The sequence below is a fragment of the Seriola aureovittata genome, chromosome 3 (assembly GCF_021018895.1).
Source record: "Seriola aureovittata isolate HTS-2021-v1 ecotype China chromosome 3, ASM2101889v1, whole genome shotgun sequence".
Taxonomy (NCBI): domain Eukaryota; kingdom Metazoa; phylum Chordata; class Actinopteri; order Carangiformes; family Carangidae; genus Seriola; species Seriola aureovittata.
Genome location: NC_079366.1, coordinates 9,047,375 through 9,063,203, shown reverse-complemented (window position 1 = coordinate 9,063,203; position 15,829 = coordinate 9,047,375). Strand labels below are relative to the sequence as shown.

The 15,829-nt window shown below is 40.6% G+C and overlaps 1 protein-coding gene across 3 annotated transcripts; it reads left to right on the top strand.

The window, feature by feature from the left end:
• The first annotated feature begins 166 nt into the window (after nt 1–166).
• Nucleotides 167–15,666, top strand: wbp1lb (WW domain binding protein 1-like b). Of its 3 annotated transcripts, none has more exons than XM_056371327.1 (4): nt 172–696; nt 8,979–9,081; nt 10,883–11,044; nt 12,076–15,666. In XM_056371327.1, the coding sequence occupies exons 1-4, from the start codon at nt 610–612 to the stop codon at nt 12,918–12,920; spliced, it is 1,197 nt and encodes a 398-aa protein (XP_056227302.1). In that variant the 5' UTR covers nt 172–609; the 3' UTR covers nt 12,921–15,666. The 3 variants fall into 3 exon arrangements, with proteins under 3 accessions (XP_056227304.1, XP_056227302.1, XP_056227303.1); XM_056371328.1 differs by lacking the exon at nt 172–696 and adding an exon at nt 5,906–6,038; XM_056371329.1 differs by lacking the exon at nt 8,979–9,081 and having other exon boundaries at nt 167–696.
• Nucleotides 15,667–15,829: the final 163 nt, after the last annotated feature.

The following is a 15,829-nucleotide window of genomic DNA, read 5'->3' as shown; positions in this document are numbered from 1 at the left end:
CTTTTCAGAACGACATCAATTTGACATACTGGGTATAAATTTGACTGGCCTTTGACTTTTATCACTTTTTATTCTGAGTACAGTTTAGTAACAGTGGATAAACTGAAAAGGTTTTGAAGCTAGATCATACAGAAGGACAAGACTGACTTGAACGGTGAAGAGGAAGAAGGCGAAGCCAGGAAGATAACAAGGCCATGCAATAGAGACGCACCGATCAGTGATTGGTCAGCCTCTTCCCAGTTGGCCCGGACTGTCCAATCGCGGGTCAGTCCGCAAAACCAGTAGCGATTAACGCAACTGTACGCATATCACGTTGCGCACATGGATCGGGTCGAGGAGACCACGCCACACCCAGCAGACCGAGGCAGAGTGCCTGTGCTGGAGGAACGGCTTGTGTAACAGCTGTATCAGCCAGTCGCACCGAAAGCAACCAGTTGCGCCAGCACCGTGCCTTGTTGAAATGTCCAGTACGCAGAGGAGGCGGCGCATGCAGCGGCCTCTCAGCGCGACAGGGGCCGATAACTAGTAGAGGATATTCGGACACAGTTTGTGAACAACCCTGTTTACATGCTTGTGTTTTTACCGCAGCTGTAGCCACTTCTTGGAGGAATGAGAGGCCTATGTTCGGCTCTAAAAATGGGATTGTTTTTGCACGCCGTTGGCTCTGTCACCCCCACCGAGTCCGCAGTAGACAGGGTAAGGTTGAGCAGTCAAAAACAAGGCTCTCTCACAGGGCTGTTAGCTAGCTAGTTACGCGTTAGCAAACTGTCCAACTAGAAATGTAGCTTAGTAAGTCCAGTCCATTATTGCAGCATGTTATATCTGTTATCGTTAGATATGTTTAGCTTTGACTCATACTGTGCTGTCAAGCAGCCGAGCACGCTTGCTAAGTTCGGCTGCTAGCTGCTATAGCTAATGTACCTAGCACAGCTGAAGTAAAGGGACTTTCAGTCAGGGCCTTGCTCTGTTGTGTTTATGGTTGAGGGTTGACATTTTAGCTAGAAGTGAGTTGCATAAACAACAAAAGCAGTTCTTCAGGTATGAATACAGACATACAATGACTTCTCTAATTATCTTTGCCAGCAAAACAGAAAATGTCTTTTATTATCTTAGTGTCTTAACATATAAATTAATCTGCGTCAAGATGTTAATATTGGTGTGTTGAAATTGATTAAGTTATAATCTAGCAATATCTTGCAGTTTTATATTTTATAGAAATTACTATTTTTCAAAGGGAATTATTGCTGTATTACCATGCATTGAGTTATCTTCTTATGTACAACAGTCTCCAGTCATTGATCTTTGCAATAACAAGACACTGATGATTCACAGATGATGATTGGGTGCTTGAAGTGTGATGATGATGTATAGGTGGCTACTTCTAAATTAACACCTCTAGTAGTTAAAAGAAAGTAATCAGCTTAAAATCATATTCCATTCGCAAAATTTATTGCACCAGCCAAGAGAGAGAGCTTGAAAATAGTTTTTTAATATTCTCTCTTCTGCTGCATATTTGGAGACATGCAGTGGCTGCAATATTAAATATTGTTTTGTTTGTCATGACTACACATACCCATGTATAATTTGAGTGGGTGGGTAAATGTTTTTAGTCAGCATCCGGTACTGTTTCTAATCAGTATTTGAATTTCATGTAATACAGAGTATATTTAGTCAGGAATTATTCTAGATCATATGACTGCTCAGTGTAGAGAATGTAAAGGGCATGCACACTGATTTAAAATCTAGGCATTTCATGTATTTTTGATATGCTAAGGATCTGTTTGAAAACCAGACAAAGCGGATATTGAGTGACTTCACCAGTGTGTTGAGGAAGTGATGAATATGAAACCACAAACCTCTATTCTACTAAATAAGACCACTTCATAACTGAATGCGGAAGCACAGCATATTCGTTTTGTATTCGATCAAGAATTTCTGTAGCATAAAAGATGCGGTAAAAACACTCAAAGCATTCTTGTGGTTCACAGACTCAAGGATGCATCATAACAACTTCTCCATGAGCTAGACTGTGAAGAAGAATAAATTATCATCCGATACACAGTTCAAAAGATTTTCTTAATGACCCAGATTTAATACATTATCATCCACTGCACTGCTGTTAACTACAAAAACGTACAGATGTCAATTTTCTGGGTCCAAAGCGTATCAACCAAAGCTTTGCAGGGAGTTGTGTTGCCATTAATGTAAATATTAGCTATTTGTCCTGAGAAAACATTTCAGTTATCACCCATATCAGAACCTGACCAGTTCTTTCATACAAGATAACACCCTCTTTGTTTTATCAGTAACTAATGTGCTAAAATATCTCTGAAGGTTCACATACGTGCTAAAGTTTAAAGTTCCTCTGCTCTTGAAGAACCCTGCTCCCGAACCCCTGAAGACATCAGGGCACAAGGGTCAAAGTCTAATAGACTAAGTTGGATTTCTTCTTTTTTTTCTCTATAGGCAAAGAGTTTCAGTTACTATGATTATCACATGCAGTATCATCTGTTTGTTATCAGTGCACACTCGTGTGCTTAAACCATAGAGTTATTAAACAACGCTTATTTGTAGACAATTATCATTATTTTGAAGAACAAGTAGTAAAATGATGCCGGGGATCAGAAAGTATGTCATTTGATGGTGCATGTAAGCCTGATAGCTCCTGGTTACTGGGAGACAAAAGTCACATCACATGGCCCTGAGTAATATCCGCTATTTGCATTCAGACATTATGATTAATATTTCTCATCTGCAGTCCACCTTATGAACACTCGTACAGTCTAACATTTGAGAAAGGTGACATTCACTCTCTAAAACTAAAATAATGTTAAAGGTGATTTGCAAGGGACACATTAACCAAATATTTTCCTGTCATTGACTGACTTTGGTTTCAAACAATGATGGAAAAATCTGAAGGCTGTCACTTATTTTGACAGATCAGAGCAGCGTTAGACGACAGGTTCTGTGGCATCATGCTCACATAGGCAGTGGTGTAGACCTTTTCCGTTTTGCGCACAAAGTACACAGAGTAATTAACTCCCCTTGGAGCAACACGTCTCGCTATCTGCATGCTGACAAGGCGTTGAAGAGCTACACACTGGGGGCCTTGGAGCACATCTGTGACCACTATGGATCACGGAGGGGTTCAGCGACGCTCTAGGTGCAAAAGGAGCATATGCTGTGGGATTTCCTCCCAGTGAAGCGAGTGCTTGCAGGATCATGAAATCCTACCTTCAGAAAGACTTGCTGACTTCTGATCTCTTCCCTGGGAGAAACTTTCCCCGACTACCAAAAGTAGCGCTGTTAATTCCAGTGTCCATTGTGGCAGCAGAGCACGACTTCAAGCCTCAGAACAAAATCACAGCCATGAGAAGTCGTCTGTGTGGCAAAGATGCAAAACCTAATGAATGCAGCAAACTCACTAGGAGCAAACTCTTTCATATTGTTGTACTGTTTTGACATTGTCATTTGATACATTACAGCCATTAGAGCTTCAACCATCAGTTGATTAGTGGATTGAAATAAAACTATTCTGCAACTATTTTGATAATCAATAAATTGGTAAATTTTTCAAGCAAAATAGTGTGAGAGATAACATTACAGAATTTTTCGGGTTCAAACTTCTCAAATGAGATAATTTGTTGCCTTTCTTTATCTTAAACAACAGGAAAGTGAATATTTTGGGGTTTAATGACATTTAAAGACATCATCTTTTGCTTTAGAATATTGTCACTGCCTCTGGGCGTTTTATAGACCAAAAAATTTATTAATCAAGAAAATAATGGGAACATTCATCGATAATGATAACAAGGGACCATCTTACGATGGGATCACACCAGCTACGACGCCCGTCAACATGCTGGCGTTTCGACTCATGAGTACTCAGCAGTCATTACTGCATTATTACTTCATTATACTTATGGGTCAGACCACACCCATCTTCGAACTCGGCCTTCATTTTGATCTCAACAACAAAAGCTGCATCTTGAAAAGTTGTGATGCTTTCAGAGTGATAAAATCTGTCCACAGACATAAACACCTGCCAAAGTACTCAAAGCTGCCTCTGCCGTAGTTCCTGCTACAGTAGGTGTCCCCAGGGCCACATTTTTTCCATGATGATACACACACACACACACACACACACACACACACACACACACACACACACACACACACACACACACACACACAGACTAACAAGGTGAAAACAATACCAACCACGTGGTAATAATTGTTTGTTGCAGCCCAAAAAAAAAAAAGCAGCTGGAAGGCAATGATAATCATGCACTGAGTGGCTGAGCTTGTTTCGGTAGGGTGTAGATGTGAAGTCCATCCATCCAATGTTCTGCTTGACCCTGCCAGTATCTGGTTTCAGGACACTGGTAATGTTGGCATTACTGAGCAACAGCGGTTCTCTGTCAAAGCTAAATTATGGTTATTTAATAGTGACAGCTGGAGTTTGTCTGAGTCTTGTATCCTTAAGTGAAGCGTTAGCTGCTGGCCAACATACTGTATGTTCTAACTTTGAGATAAAATTCATCAGTTCACAAGTTTGTTAAACTATCCTCCTCAGCTGTTGAAATTTAGAAGACACTCTCTGAAGGAATGTGCAGTTTAACGGTTGCTACTAATACTTCAGCAGTGTTTTCTTCCACATAACCTTAATGACTATGTAAGAGCGCCTTTCTTTGTTACAGGACAGGATAATAAAGAAGGGGTCACCGAGGTCTTTGCTTGCATCGGCTAACTTGCCAAGTCCTACAGGCCCGTGCTAAGTGGATCAGCTCTGACCGTGCAGTCAAGAATTAACTAAGAACTGTAGCCACTTATCTTCAGGAGCAGCATTCGATAGTCACTGGGGGATTATTAAACTGTTCTCATTGTCTGCTCATTTCAACAGCTTCTCATTATTAAGGCTGATTATTTTCTAATGCACCACTCATTTCTGGGACGGTAACCAAATCCGCTTTTAATCTGGTCGTACAGCATGAGAGAGGTGGATTTTTTCATTGTTGCCTGTTTGGGCCGGAGACAGAGGAATCTAGTCTGTCCAGATTCTTCACTCGGCCACTGTCTGTCAGGAGGAGTAAATACGAACAGCTAGAAACGTTCTAAAATGACCTGGATTTTTTCAGATTCAGCTGTTTATATTGATTGACTGTCACTGCAATCATGTTAAAGATTAGAGGGAGAACTTTTTTCTGTATGAAGGACTGTTTGTGAAATCCCGACCCCCTTCAGTACATGGTTGTCCTTTTGCAGCACAGACCGAAGACCCAAACAAACTGGAGGGTTATCTGTATCAAATTGCAAAAAGGGTCCAGCCTGCCCAGTGGAGAGCATGTGGTGAGGAATAGTTAGTGAGCCAGTGAAAACAGCTTAAGTTATCAGAGACAAAGTGGAGGAACAGAACATCATGTGTTTATTACAGAGAGTGAAATCCCTCTGTGTTGGACAAGGGTTTTAAAAACATGTCATGTTGATAAAGATTAAACAACTGATGAGCAATGATTAATCTGTCAGGTTTGTAGTTGTGGCCACATTTAATGTCGGCAGTTTGGTTTGTGCTGTTCCAGTGCGTCGCGTGTGACTAATCATTCCTGTGTTACTGCTCTGTGTCTGGGTCTCTCAGGTCTGGATTTCTTGCCCTTCTCTCCCTGCCTCACACTTTACACCGCCTGTGTACGCCTTATTAGCAGCTAGGGCTCGGCTAGGAGCTCGCTCTCCACTGCTGCTTGGAAATTTCCGTAGAGCAATCCTTGTCCACTGTTCGGATCCGGATTGGAGTGGGGTGAGGGAGTGTGTTTGTGTGGGTGTGTGGGTGTGTGTGTGTGGGTGGGTGGGTGGGTGGGTGGGTAGGGTGGACAGAGAGAGAGAGAGAGAGAAGGGGGGGGCAAGGAGGGAGAGAGTGAGAGTATGTTTGAGAGCTGTTTGACTTTTCTCTTCTATGGGATAATGACCCATGAGGTGGAGGGGACTTGTCTGAGATTTTTGGACCCTGGATCATCATGCCTCTCAATCTTGGACCTGCACTGGTAATCTATAGAGAGAAAAAACTGCATCGAACGATGGGTAGCTAATCATTAAGCTAATCTATGAGAAAACATCTGAAGGATCCACAGACCTTTCTCGTGAGAGGATTTGGATAACAGTGCTCCCTTGTCTTTTGGCTCTATGGATCTATGTGGTCTGATTATCATGTAGCCCGTGTCCTTTCACAACTTAACTTTTCACAGCTATGATATTAGCAATGTGCTTGAAATGGTAACGTTTGACCAGGCAAAGCTGCTAGTTTGGTTTTTTGACAGTTAACTGTAACATTGGAGTAGAGACAGAAGCCTTATCGATTTTGGAGGGAAATCGACTGTTGGGCCAGATGCAATCTGACATTTTCCAAGTTCTGATTAGTTCTCAGCCAAACTTTTAAGTTGAAATCGTGTTTTAGATCTCGGGCAACATACTGAGTGGTTTGGTGCTGGCTGCAATTCAAAAATTTGCACTTGATATGGGTCTTAAACACTGATGAAATTCTAGCAGCTTACCAGCACAAGTGGCTAGGACTTGTTTACTCCAGATCCATAGCTAAGTATAAATGTTGGCTACTAGATATCTGCAGTGTAATCATTATTATTCTAAATCAAAGACCAGGGCTCGCCATGTAAAAAAAAATTAAAAAATGCAGCGTCCTAATTCTGTACTACATACTAACTGTACATAAGATGTACTACATGCTAATCTTTGTAGTTTTACTGTTTTTTGTAGTTGGTATATAAGAAATCAAAATACTTTAGAAGGTCTGTTTGCTATGATCAACTCCTTTTTCGTCTCCTCAGATCTCCTTATTTTCAGTTTTTGCAGTGTGGAGTAGTGCCTCCATTTCCTATGTGCATTGCATTGTGAGACAGTGTAGTATATCAACAGCACTCTCCAAAAAAAGAAAAAAAGGGTTAATTTAAGTGGGCATACTGACCATCTTTGAGTGCACTATGTTTTTGTTTCTCTAGTGTGTACTTAGTGCGTACCATACTTCTTAAAACCTGTTTAGAAATGTTACATGTGGAACTGGGCCACAGTGCATGTTTCAGTGGACTGAAGAAAAGAGTGAATGATCGAACTCAAAAACTCCCTAAACAAAGTCTAGACCTCTTATACAGTAGGAAAAGTACAGGTGTAAATAATAAGAACAATGGCCGAATTCCATGTCGGTACTATGGTTTCATTCGGTGCATGCTGGCTCAGTGGGACGATTAAATAGAACAGTGCCATTGTGAAGATTATTAGCAACACCTGTCGTGTTTCTGCTATGACAAGTCAAAATGTCTGCTGTGAAAATAGCCTGTTGTTTTTATTTTTATTTTACAGTTGATTCGAAATGAAAGCAATAGAGTGGTCACTCTACAAGTGACCAACAAGCACCATCAGTTGTAAGAAACTTTAACATGATGGTAGTAGCACTTTGAGCCACATCAGGGGAACATGGCGCTCCAGCGATGACAGTTAGTTGGTTTGTCTGTTCGAGCCACTTGGGTCGTGTGGGCTGTGAGGAACAACATGGGTTTTAGTAGTTGACATGTTGTTATCTCGTGTTTATCAGTAGACCACAAAATGACCCGAATGAGCAAATCACATTGCCAAAATAAATATAAATTAAGCTTGAATTATGGCAGTACTGATGACACCTGTGATATTTAAAAAATGAAATATTGATATTGTGCTAATAATACACATGATAATATTGTGATGGCAGATGATAAGCCTTTTGGATCTTTAGTTTATCTTTTGTATATCTCGTTGCCATGGTTTCAGACTCTCTCCAGCTCCCTGCTTCTCTTGAGTCTAATTCATTTGCCAAAAAAGAGACAAAACACAATAAACAAAGTTAGAGATGAATTTCACTGATAGTATTATAATTATTATTATTATTATTTTCAAAATTTATTTACATTTAATATATCGTGGATTGTTTTGGCCACGATAATCGTGAAGTGAAAAGCTGATATCGTGACAGCCATAGCTTGAATGAAACGTATACTCCCAAAAATGTAAGGACTAGAATAAGTCAACCTGGAAATGGTCTGAAACCAAATAAAACTGATTTAAACATGACAACTGAACAGGGTAAATATAATGCATATTGTAAATGTTCATAATTCCGATGGTCACTACATGTGCATTTTCTGAGTGAAGCGGATTCTCTGCTAGAGTGAGAAAAACATGTAAATGCTGATAGCAGCGCTGCAAAAACACACACAAAAATTGATAATCAATATTAAGGCCTCAGGTTACCATTTTATTCATCATTGCTCACAGCTCAGTGAACACTCGGCTGTGCTGTGTAGTTACTGGCTGAGAGTAACATAATGCTTGTAATGTGTTTCTATTTCTATTAAAATCACTTTTCACTCTTTTATTACACACTGATCATCTCAACTTCACTTGTCACGTAGCGTCAGAAAACAGCTGAAGCTGAACCAGCGATGGTTTAGGTTGTGCCATCATAAAGGCGCCAAATATTTCACAAATAAATCATGCTTTGGCAGCCCTGTGTCAGGAAGTAGAGTCAGTCCTCTGCTAATCCCAGGGGTTGTGGTTCAATCCTCAGCTCCTCCTGCCCACACTGACGCCCAAACTGCTCCCACCCAGCTGTTGGTCCAGTACCTTCCTTAGTAGCTCGCTGCCATCAGTGTGTGTGAATGGTGAATGAGAGGCAAGGTGTAAAGTGCTTTGGATAAAAGGGCTACATATATTTAGCTTTTTACCAATGTACTTTTTAGTCTGACTTGATGTAGCTCAATTTAGAGGACAATTTTTACTTTGGCAATAAGCAATTTATCTATTGATTATTGGAAAAACACACATTTTTGGCACTGCACATTGTAACTGGACTCCTCAAAATGGTTCATTTTTTTTTAAAGTTGAGATGTTGACAATACATTCCTTTTAAAGTGGCAGTGTTTCTCCTGCTTGTCTTATAGAGCCTACTGCACTGTGAAGGTGTTAACAACCAGAGCTACGTCTGTGAGTCTGGACACTGCTGTGGAGAGTCTCAGTGCTGCAGCTACTACTATGAGCTCTGGTGTAAGTATCCTGTTTTTCTTTACCCCTTGCCCTCTCTCTCCATATAGGCACTAGTACACTGGATTTGACAGAACTGGTCTGTGATGATCTACTTTGTGATTCACCTTAGATCTAAGAAAAAGAGAAAGTAGAATAGGATAGATCATAAGGGTTGAAATACAGAGATGCATCTTTCTGAATTACTTGTATAAGGACTGAGTCCAGAGGATGTTACACACATTGTGTGATGCCGAAAACGGTTGACAGGAATCCTGGTCCAAAAAAATTAGGGAAAAAGTTTCATTCCCTGAAATATTGCGTCATCCTCAGAGCTGTCGTTCGACTTGTTCTCATGGCGAGGACAAACTGTCAAGAATTATGTAACGGCCAGCAAAAGGGCTGCATACATGACAAGATAAGGTGGTTTGGATAGATAGTGGTTAACAGGTCAGAGTATTTTAGAGGAGCATCCTATAGGTGTAAGATGATAGGTGCAACTGAAATGTTAAGAAATATTAAGATTAATTTAACCATTAAATGTATATAGATATTTATATAAGAGATTCAAAATGTCTGTTACTCAGCTCTTGTCCAGTCTTGCTGGAAAGGTCGGCCCAAGGACAAAGACTGGGTCTGGGAGTCGGTTTAGGTTTTTAGAAATAAGCAACACTTGACCTGACTTCAGAAGGATTCATATTATGACATTAACTATTTATCGATGACCTGATGATTTCTGGATTGGATATAACCTTGCTTCTCCAGAATGTGCACAGTGGGAAAGAAGTTGATAATGAGGTATGGCAGACATTACTAACGTTTCTTGAAACTCACGTGGAATCGGTATATCTTGGGATATCAGTACAGTGCATCACAAGAAAAGAGCCACTGTAGTATCATATTGTATAGTTTACATTCTTATTTCTCAGAGACGAAGGCTGCCCTTGCCCTCTCGTCCTTGTAGTGACGTTCTCCACATTTTGTCGACGTAGTGGCGTGTGTATTTCAGACACACAGTGAACACAAACTGGGTAGTTTTTGAAGTCTCACTCAGTTTTGGTTCTCTGCTGCTGTTTAGACTGGACTGGATAGCACAGTTTCACAAATAATTCCTTTGAAGAAAATTAGGACTTCATGCCTTATTTAAAAAAGTACAAAATGTTCTTAAACAATCACATTGTGATGGGATGTTCATGTCATGAAGAACTCCATCTACAGATGAGTTTTCTCTTAATGTGTTTTATTATTATTGTTGTCCTCCCAAGATTTCAACATTTTAGAAATGAATGGCTCCCATTATCTTTTGGCATTTATTTTCCTGCTAAGTTGCACTAAAACAATCCAGCCAACATTTATAAATATGAGAAAATGTCTTCCAAAGGGAGAAACTGGAGAACTCAAGAGTTCAGCATGTGATACAGCTGTCAAATAAGGGGGATGTTCATTAGTGGGAAAGACTGTAAATCTGTCAGTGCTTTGTCATTAATATACAAATCCAATGATGGTTCAAATGAAAAAATGTAAACAGCATAAAATTAAATTCTGTCTTAAATTGCATAATACAGTAGATACAGTATGCAGGCATGTGAATGTTTCACTATGTTAGAACCAGATGTTGGCAGTATTTGATCTGCAGTGTTATGTGTGTGTTAGCAGCAGGAGCTTCATGTTACATCACCACATTAGCGCAGTTAAATATTATGGATATCGTAGAGAACAGTTTCTCCTGTGTAAACATTTTAAACCATCAAACAAGACATTTTACCTATTTTGTAGGAGCTCCACTGTAAATACAACATGTCTGTGTTGGTTCTTCGCTCCGCAGGGTTTTGGTTGGTGTGGGCAATCATCTTCATTTTGAGCTGCTGCTGCGTTTGCCACCATCGCCGCACCAAACACCGGCTGCAGCAGCAACAACGGCAGCACGAGATCAACCTCATAGCTTACCGTGAAGCACACAACTACCCCTCTGTGCCCTTCTACTTCAGTAAGAGCTACCACTGGCACATGACAAAACCTGATGTTGATCATTTTTTGTGTTGTATGCAATTATACACCTATATGAACTCTCTTTATGAATGCTGACGGCAATTATTCAGATTTGAGTATTTAAAGCTCAGCATCAGCAGCAGACAGAAAAAGTTAACAACTAGGTGGAAAACGGGAGTGCTAAAGAGTCAAATATCACCCTCAGGGGTTGGTGGAGACCAAAACATTAAGGAGAGTGAATATTGGACTTGTACATTTACGGGGTGGCCAGAAACCCGACTCTAAATGAATCCCCCTCCATGTCTGTTGGATGTGTAAAAAGGCAACTCTTTGCTGGAATTGCCACAGAGAACACACTATTCTTACCCCGGTAAACATGTATGCAAAAGCATATATTGATACACTGATTGCACCCTGATTTCAAACCAGTGCACGTCTGCTCATAATGTGTATGTAAACTGTTGGGACGCTTGTTTGTCTGCTTTTTCTTTGTTGGTTGTTTGTTTAAAGTATAATGTCTCATCAGCAATTATTCAGCTACATCAAACTGAAGTATATAACACAAGTGACAGGCAAAGCAGTGGCTCCTGACTCAAAGGTGGTGGTGCCTGGCTCAAATGTAATGTTTGCACTGAGATCCATCCCTGGTTTCACACAGTGTCAGAACCTTTCCTGTTTGCATGCCCCAGTTTTCAGGAAACGGCCAGCATTGCTCTCTTGGTACCTTGCCAGTGTTGCAACATCATCTCACCCAGTCCTGCAACGGCCCTCAGCACAGAATTGACCCAGAAATGAGCTTGTTTTGTCACATTTTCCCCCTATTGCGTTGGGAATGCTTGAATAGTGGTGTTGGAAGTTCAGTGAGGTCACACTGAAATTTGTGCGACTCAGACAGTGGTGTTTATTTAAGAAAGACTATCCCATCTAATTGTTACTTGCCTTGCAAAACGTATCTTGTAGATTTTTATCTGTGCATATGTAGATTTATGCTTTTCTTACTCAGCTGTTTTTCCATCTTCTTGTCTTCAGGGTTTCTGCCAAACTACCTCCTGCCTGACTATGAAGAGGTGGTCAACCGGCCACCGACCCCTCCCCCTCCCTACAGTGCCTTACACACAGGCCCATCCTCAGTGGCTTCGAGTCCACTTGCCTCGGAGCAGCAGGAGGGACACTGTCCAACCATCCAGCCCACTCCAGTGCCCCAAGTCTCTGACAGTCTGTGTTGCAGACCCAGCATAGAGGAGCCGCAACCTCCCACTTTAGACTTTAGGCCAAAGCCTGACAACAAGCCCATGCAGACAGCACAAGATTCAGGCATGATACTGTTGTCAGATGGGCTCAATAGGGAGGGACTCACCAGCCAGGAAAAAAGAAGCGGAAGTGGGGAAGAGTCCTGCAAGGACCCGTTGCTGAAGGACCTGTCAGAGGGTTGCGCTGAGGACAAAGATCGACTCCCCAATGGAAGGAGGAGGCGATTTACAGGGGACTCTGGGATTGAGGTGTGTGTGTGCGGCACACGTGGAGGCAGCAGTTGTAGTGGAGCAGGAGAGACAGGCCAGGAAGGCAAGGAGTTGAGGGAGCTAGAGAGTCTCCTGGGGCGCGAGGGAGACGTCGACGACGAGGAGGAGGAGGAGGAGGGGGAGGAGGCGGGTGACTTCTGCGACAGCTGCGGTCATCGGGCCTCCTTCAGCGTGGAGGAGGAGCAGGTGCTGGGTGGGCTGGAGAGGCGGGCCGCACGTGGGCCTTCAGGATCTCCTCAGCCGGCTCAGCAGATAGGCAGCGGCTCGCTCCACCCTCCTGTGTGTCTCCTCCTCCACACCATCAATGAGCAGGAGGGGCCGCACCACAACACCAGCACTGAGCCGCAGGGCTGAAACACAGCTGACACACCATTGTCATCGAGGGAAGGAGAACACTTAGGACAGGACATGGAGACATTGCTTTCGTATTTGAGCAAGTATTTATGTCTAAATGCTTTCTAAGTGAGTATTTTTATGAATGTGTGCATCTTAGATAAAACAGATGTGGGCGCAGGAAGGGGATTCTCAACTAAATAAGAGTGAGATCCAAAGGTTTAGAAAGCCTGGTCCTCCCCACACTGGAACAGTGGCCTTAACCTGTGTATTTTGGGTTATACTGGGGCAGTGCAAGCCCTTTAACAGCCTGTGGCAATTCAGACTTCTCACACTGCACACACGCATGCACACATGCGCACACACATACTGAATACACACACATAGTCTGTCAGATGTCCCTCATTTACAATGGAAGCTACTGACATAGTCAAAGACTTGATAGCTGAAGCTGTTATGTCAGAACAGGACGTTCACTGCCTAGGATTATTGCAGCTCTCTAAACACACACACACACACACACACACAGCAGGAACATTTTGAATGAGTGCAATGTGGAATTGCCACAGTGTGTGTTTATGCAAGCTGATACTGTACAGGGACACCAGAACAAGACTGTGTGGGACATCCTGTTAGACTCTTGCTTCTCAAGTGCTTTTTCAGCGATTAAAAACCGCTCTGCCTTGTGTCTGTTTTTGTTGCTCTCTATCTGCCCCGCCAGTGATAGATGAGTATAAGTGCATTAACAGATCTTCGTATGAGCAGTTCCTATTTTGCACAAAATGTATTTATCCTCATAAATGAAGCTTTTGGCTAGAAAATCAAAACAAAAGTTTTTCTTGTTCATAAATTCAGTCTTACATTGCAGTACATGATTAGTTTCTTATGGTTTTGTTGCAACATCTGTAAAAAAAAATGGACCTCTGTGAATTGTTAGTGGGGAATGCAACACATTCTCTTTGTATACAATCATTTTTAAACTTAATTTAATGAATGTTTCTAGTATGTGCCTACCCAAAAAATGCAGAATGTTGATGAACAACAATAAGCCTCAGTGAAACTGAGAGACCATCAGAAAGCAAGTACTAAAACCAAGAAAACAATACTAAGCTTCTTAGAGGTTACAACTGAGACGGGCGACATCAGATGTGAAACTTTTGTTAGTCACTTCAGTATCTTACCACCTTCACCAGCTGTACAGTATGAAAAACAAAGATTTACTAAAGATTACTCTTTATGTTGGATTTTCATATCAGCACAATTTTTTACCATACTTTAGTTTTGGTATTCTCTGATTAAACATTTCTAACAGCCTCCTAAAGAGTCCATTAAAGAAGATTTTGATTAACTGATTTTTCTCCTGCATTTGTGCTATTTAATCTGAGAAATTCTCCTTGTAGTTTGTGCACACAATACGTGTAATATGAAGCACTTAACCCCACAGGGTATTTCAGAACATTATTTCACTGACAGCTGCAGCGTGTTGAGCGGAAAAATACTTCTTTGTGGGGGTGAGGCATGAGAACAGATTGAAATTAATTATCTTAGATAAAGAATAAATGAGGAAACAAAGAATCAGATTAGGTAATAAAATAACAGTCTGATAGTTTTCTGTGGTTGTTTTGTAATATGTGAATATCTTAAGTTTTCACACAACAGGGATTTTCCTGATAAGCATGTTTTTTTTTTATGATTACCAAAAGAGTTTTGGCACAAGATGTGATTAATGAGCAACTTGTGCAATTCTACATCATGGACATAAAACAAAGACCATTTAGAAAAAGCACTGAATAATCAAAGTAATCAAATCCATTAATGTTTAAACTCATCAGTTTGAAATAACTTAAAGAGCTTGAATGTTTTTAAATTAAACCTCCCAAACCAAAACCTCCAGGAGCTGTAATGCTGTAATACAGAAGTGTTGATTGATGATGGAAAATTGATTGGCCTCAGGTCATATAATGAACATGATGTGTGAAACTTTTTAAGTAAAATTTTTGTTAGCCCACTCTCTAAAATGCCATTGTGTCATGGAAATATATTTTTTCCAGACCTTTTCTCGGAGCACACTCAAAAACGCACACATTGCAATGTCTGCTGAGCACAACTGTTTTAGCCATCGGTCTCTCAGATTGATCTACATACCCTGAAACAATCTAACAGAAGATGTCTCCCAAACGTTTGTAGCACAAGTTAAACTGTAACATGTGAACTTTATGTATTAACGGTAAGGTGATTGAAACCTGAACACACTCTAAAGTGCTTTGTATGTTAATGCTTTTTGTGAACTAGAAAATGTAATTGTGGTACATGTAGTACAGAGATGAGCTATTTTTCATATCAGCTGAATCCTTTAAAAATTACTCAAACTGTATAAAATTTCAAAACCACTTTATATTTGCAAATTGAGTACAATATTCTGTAACATGTTTGTGAACCAAATAGTTACTCTCATAATTTTTTTATGAAATCATTAGCTTAATTGTTATGGACAGATTTACTTTTTGTCATTATGGGTATTATTATTTTTTCTGTTGAAAAAAGATTTAACTTCTTATCCTGAAGATGTGTGAAGGGTACATTTGACTAACAATACAGTAGTTAATTTGTTAACAAGATCAGGGGCATCTTGCCAAAGACACTTTTTATTTCTTCACTAGTGTGTGTAAGGTGGTTTTGCACATATTTTTTGAATGTTCTGATCATAAGCCATTTATTACAACTACCAAGATGGATGTATGTTAAATAAACATACTCTTAAATTCAGGCAGATTTTTGTGTCGTTCTGGCTTTTTCATTACAGAGTGTTGTTATCATAACTGACTGAAGTTCTGTGCAAAGAACTGTACTTGCATTTCTCAATACTTAGACTAAATTAAAAATATATACATAACACAACATTTTCTTTGGACTTTGACTGTGTCAGGTGT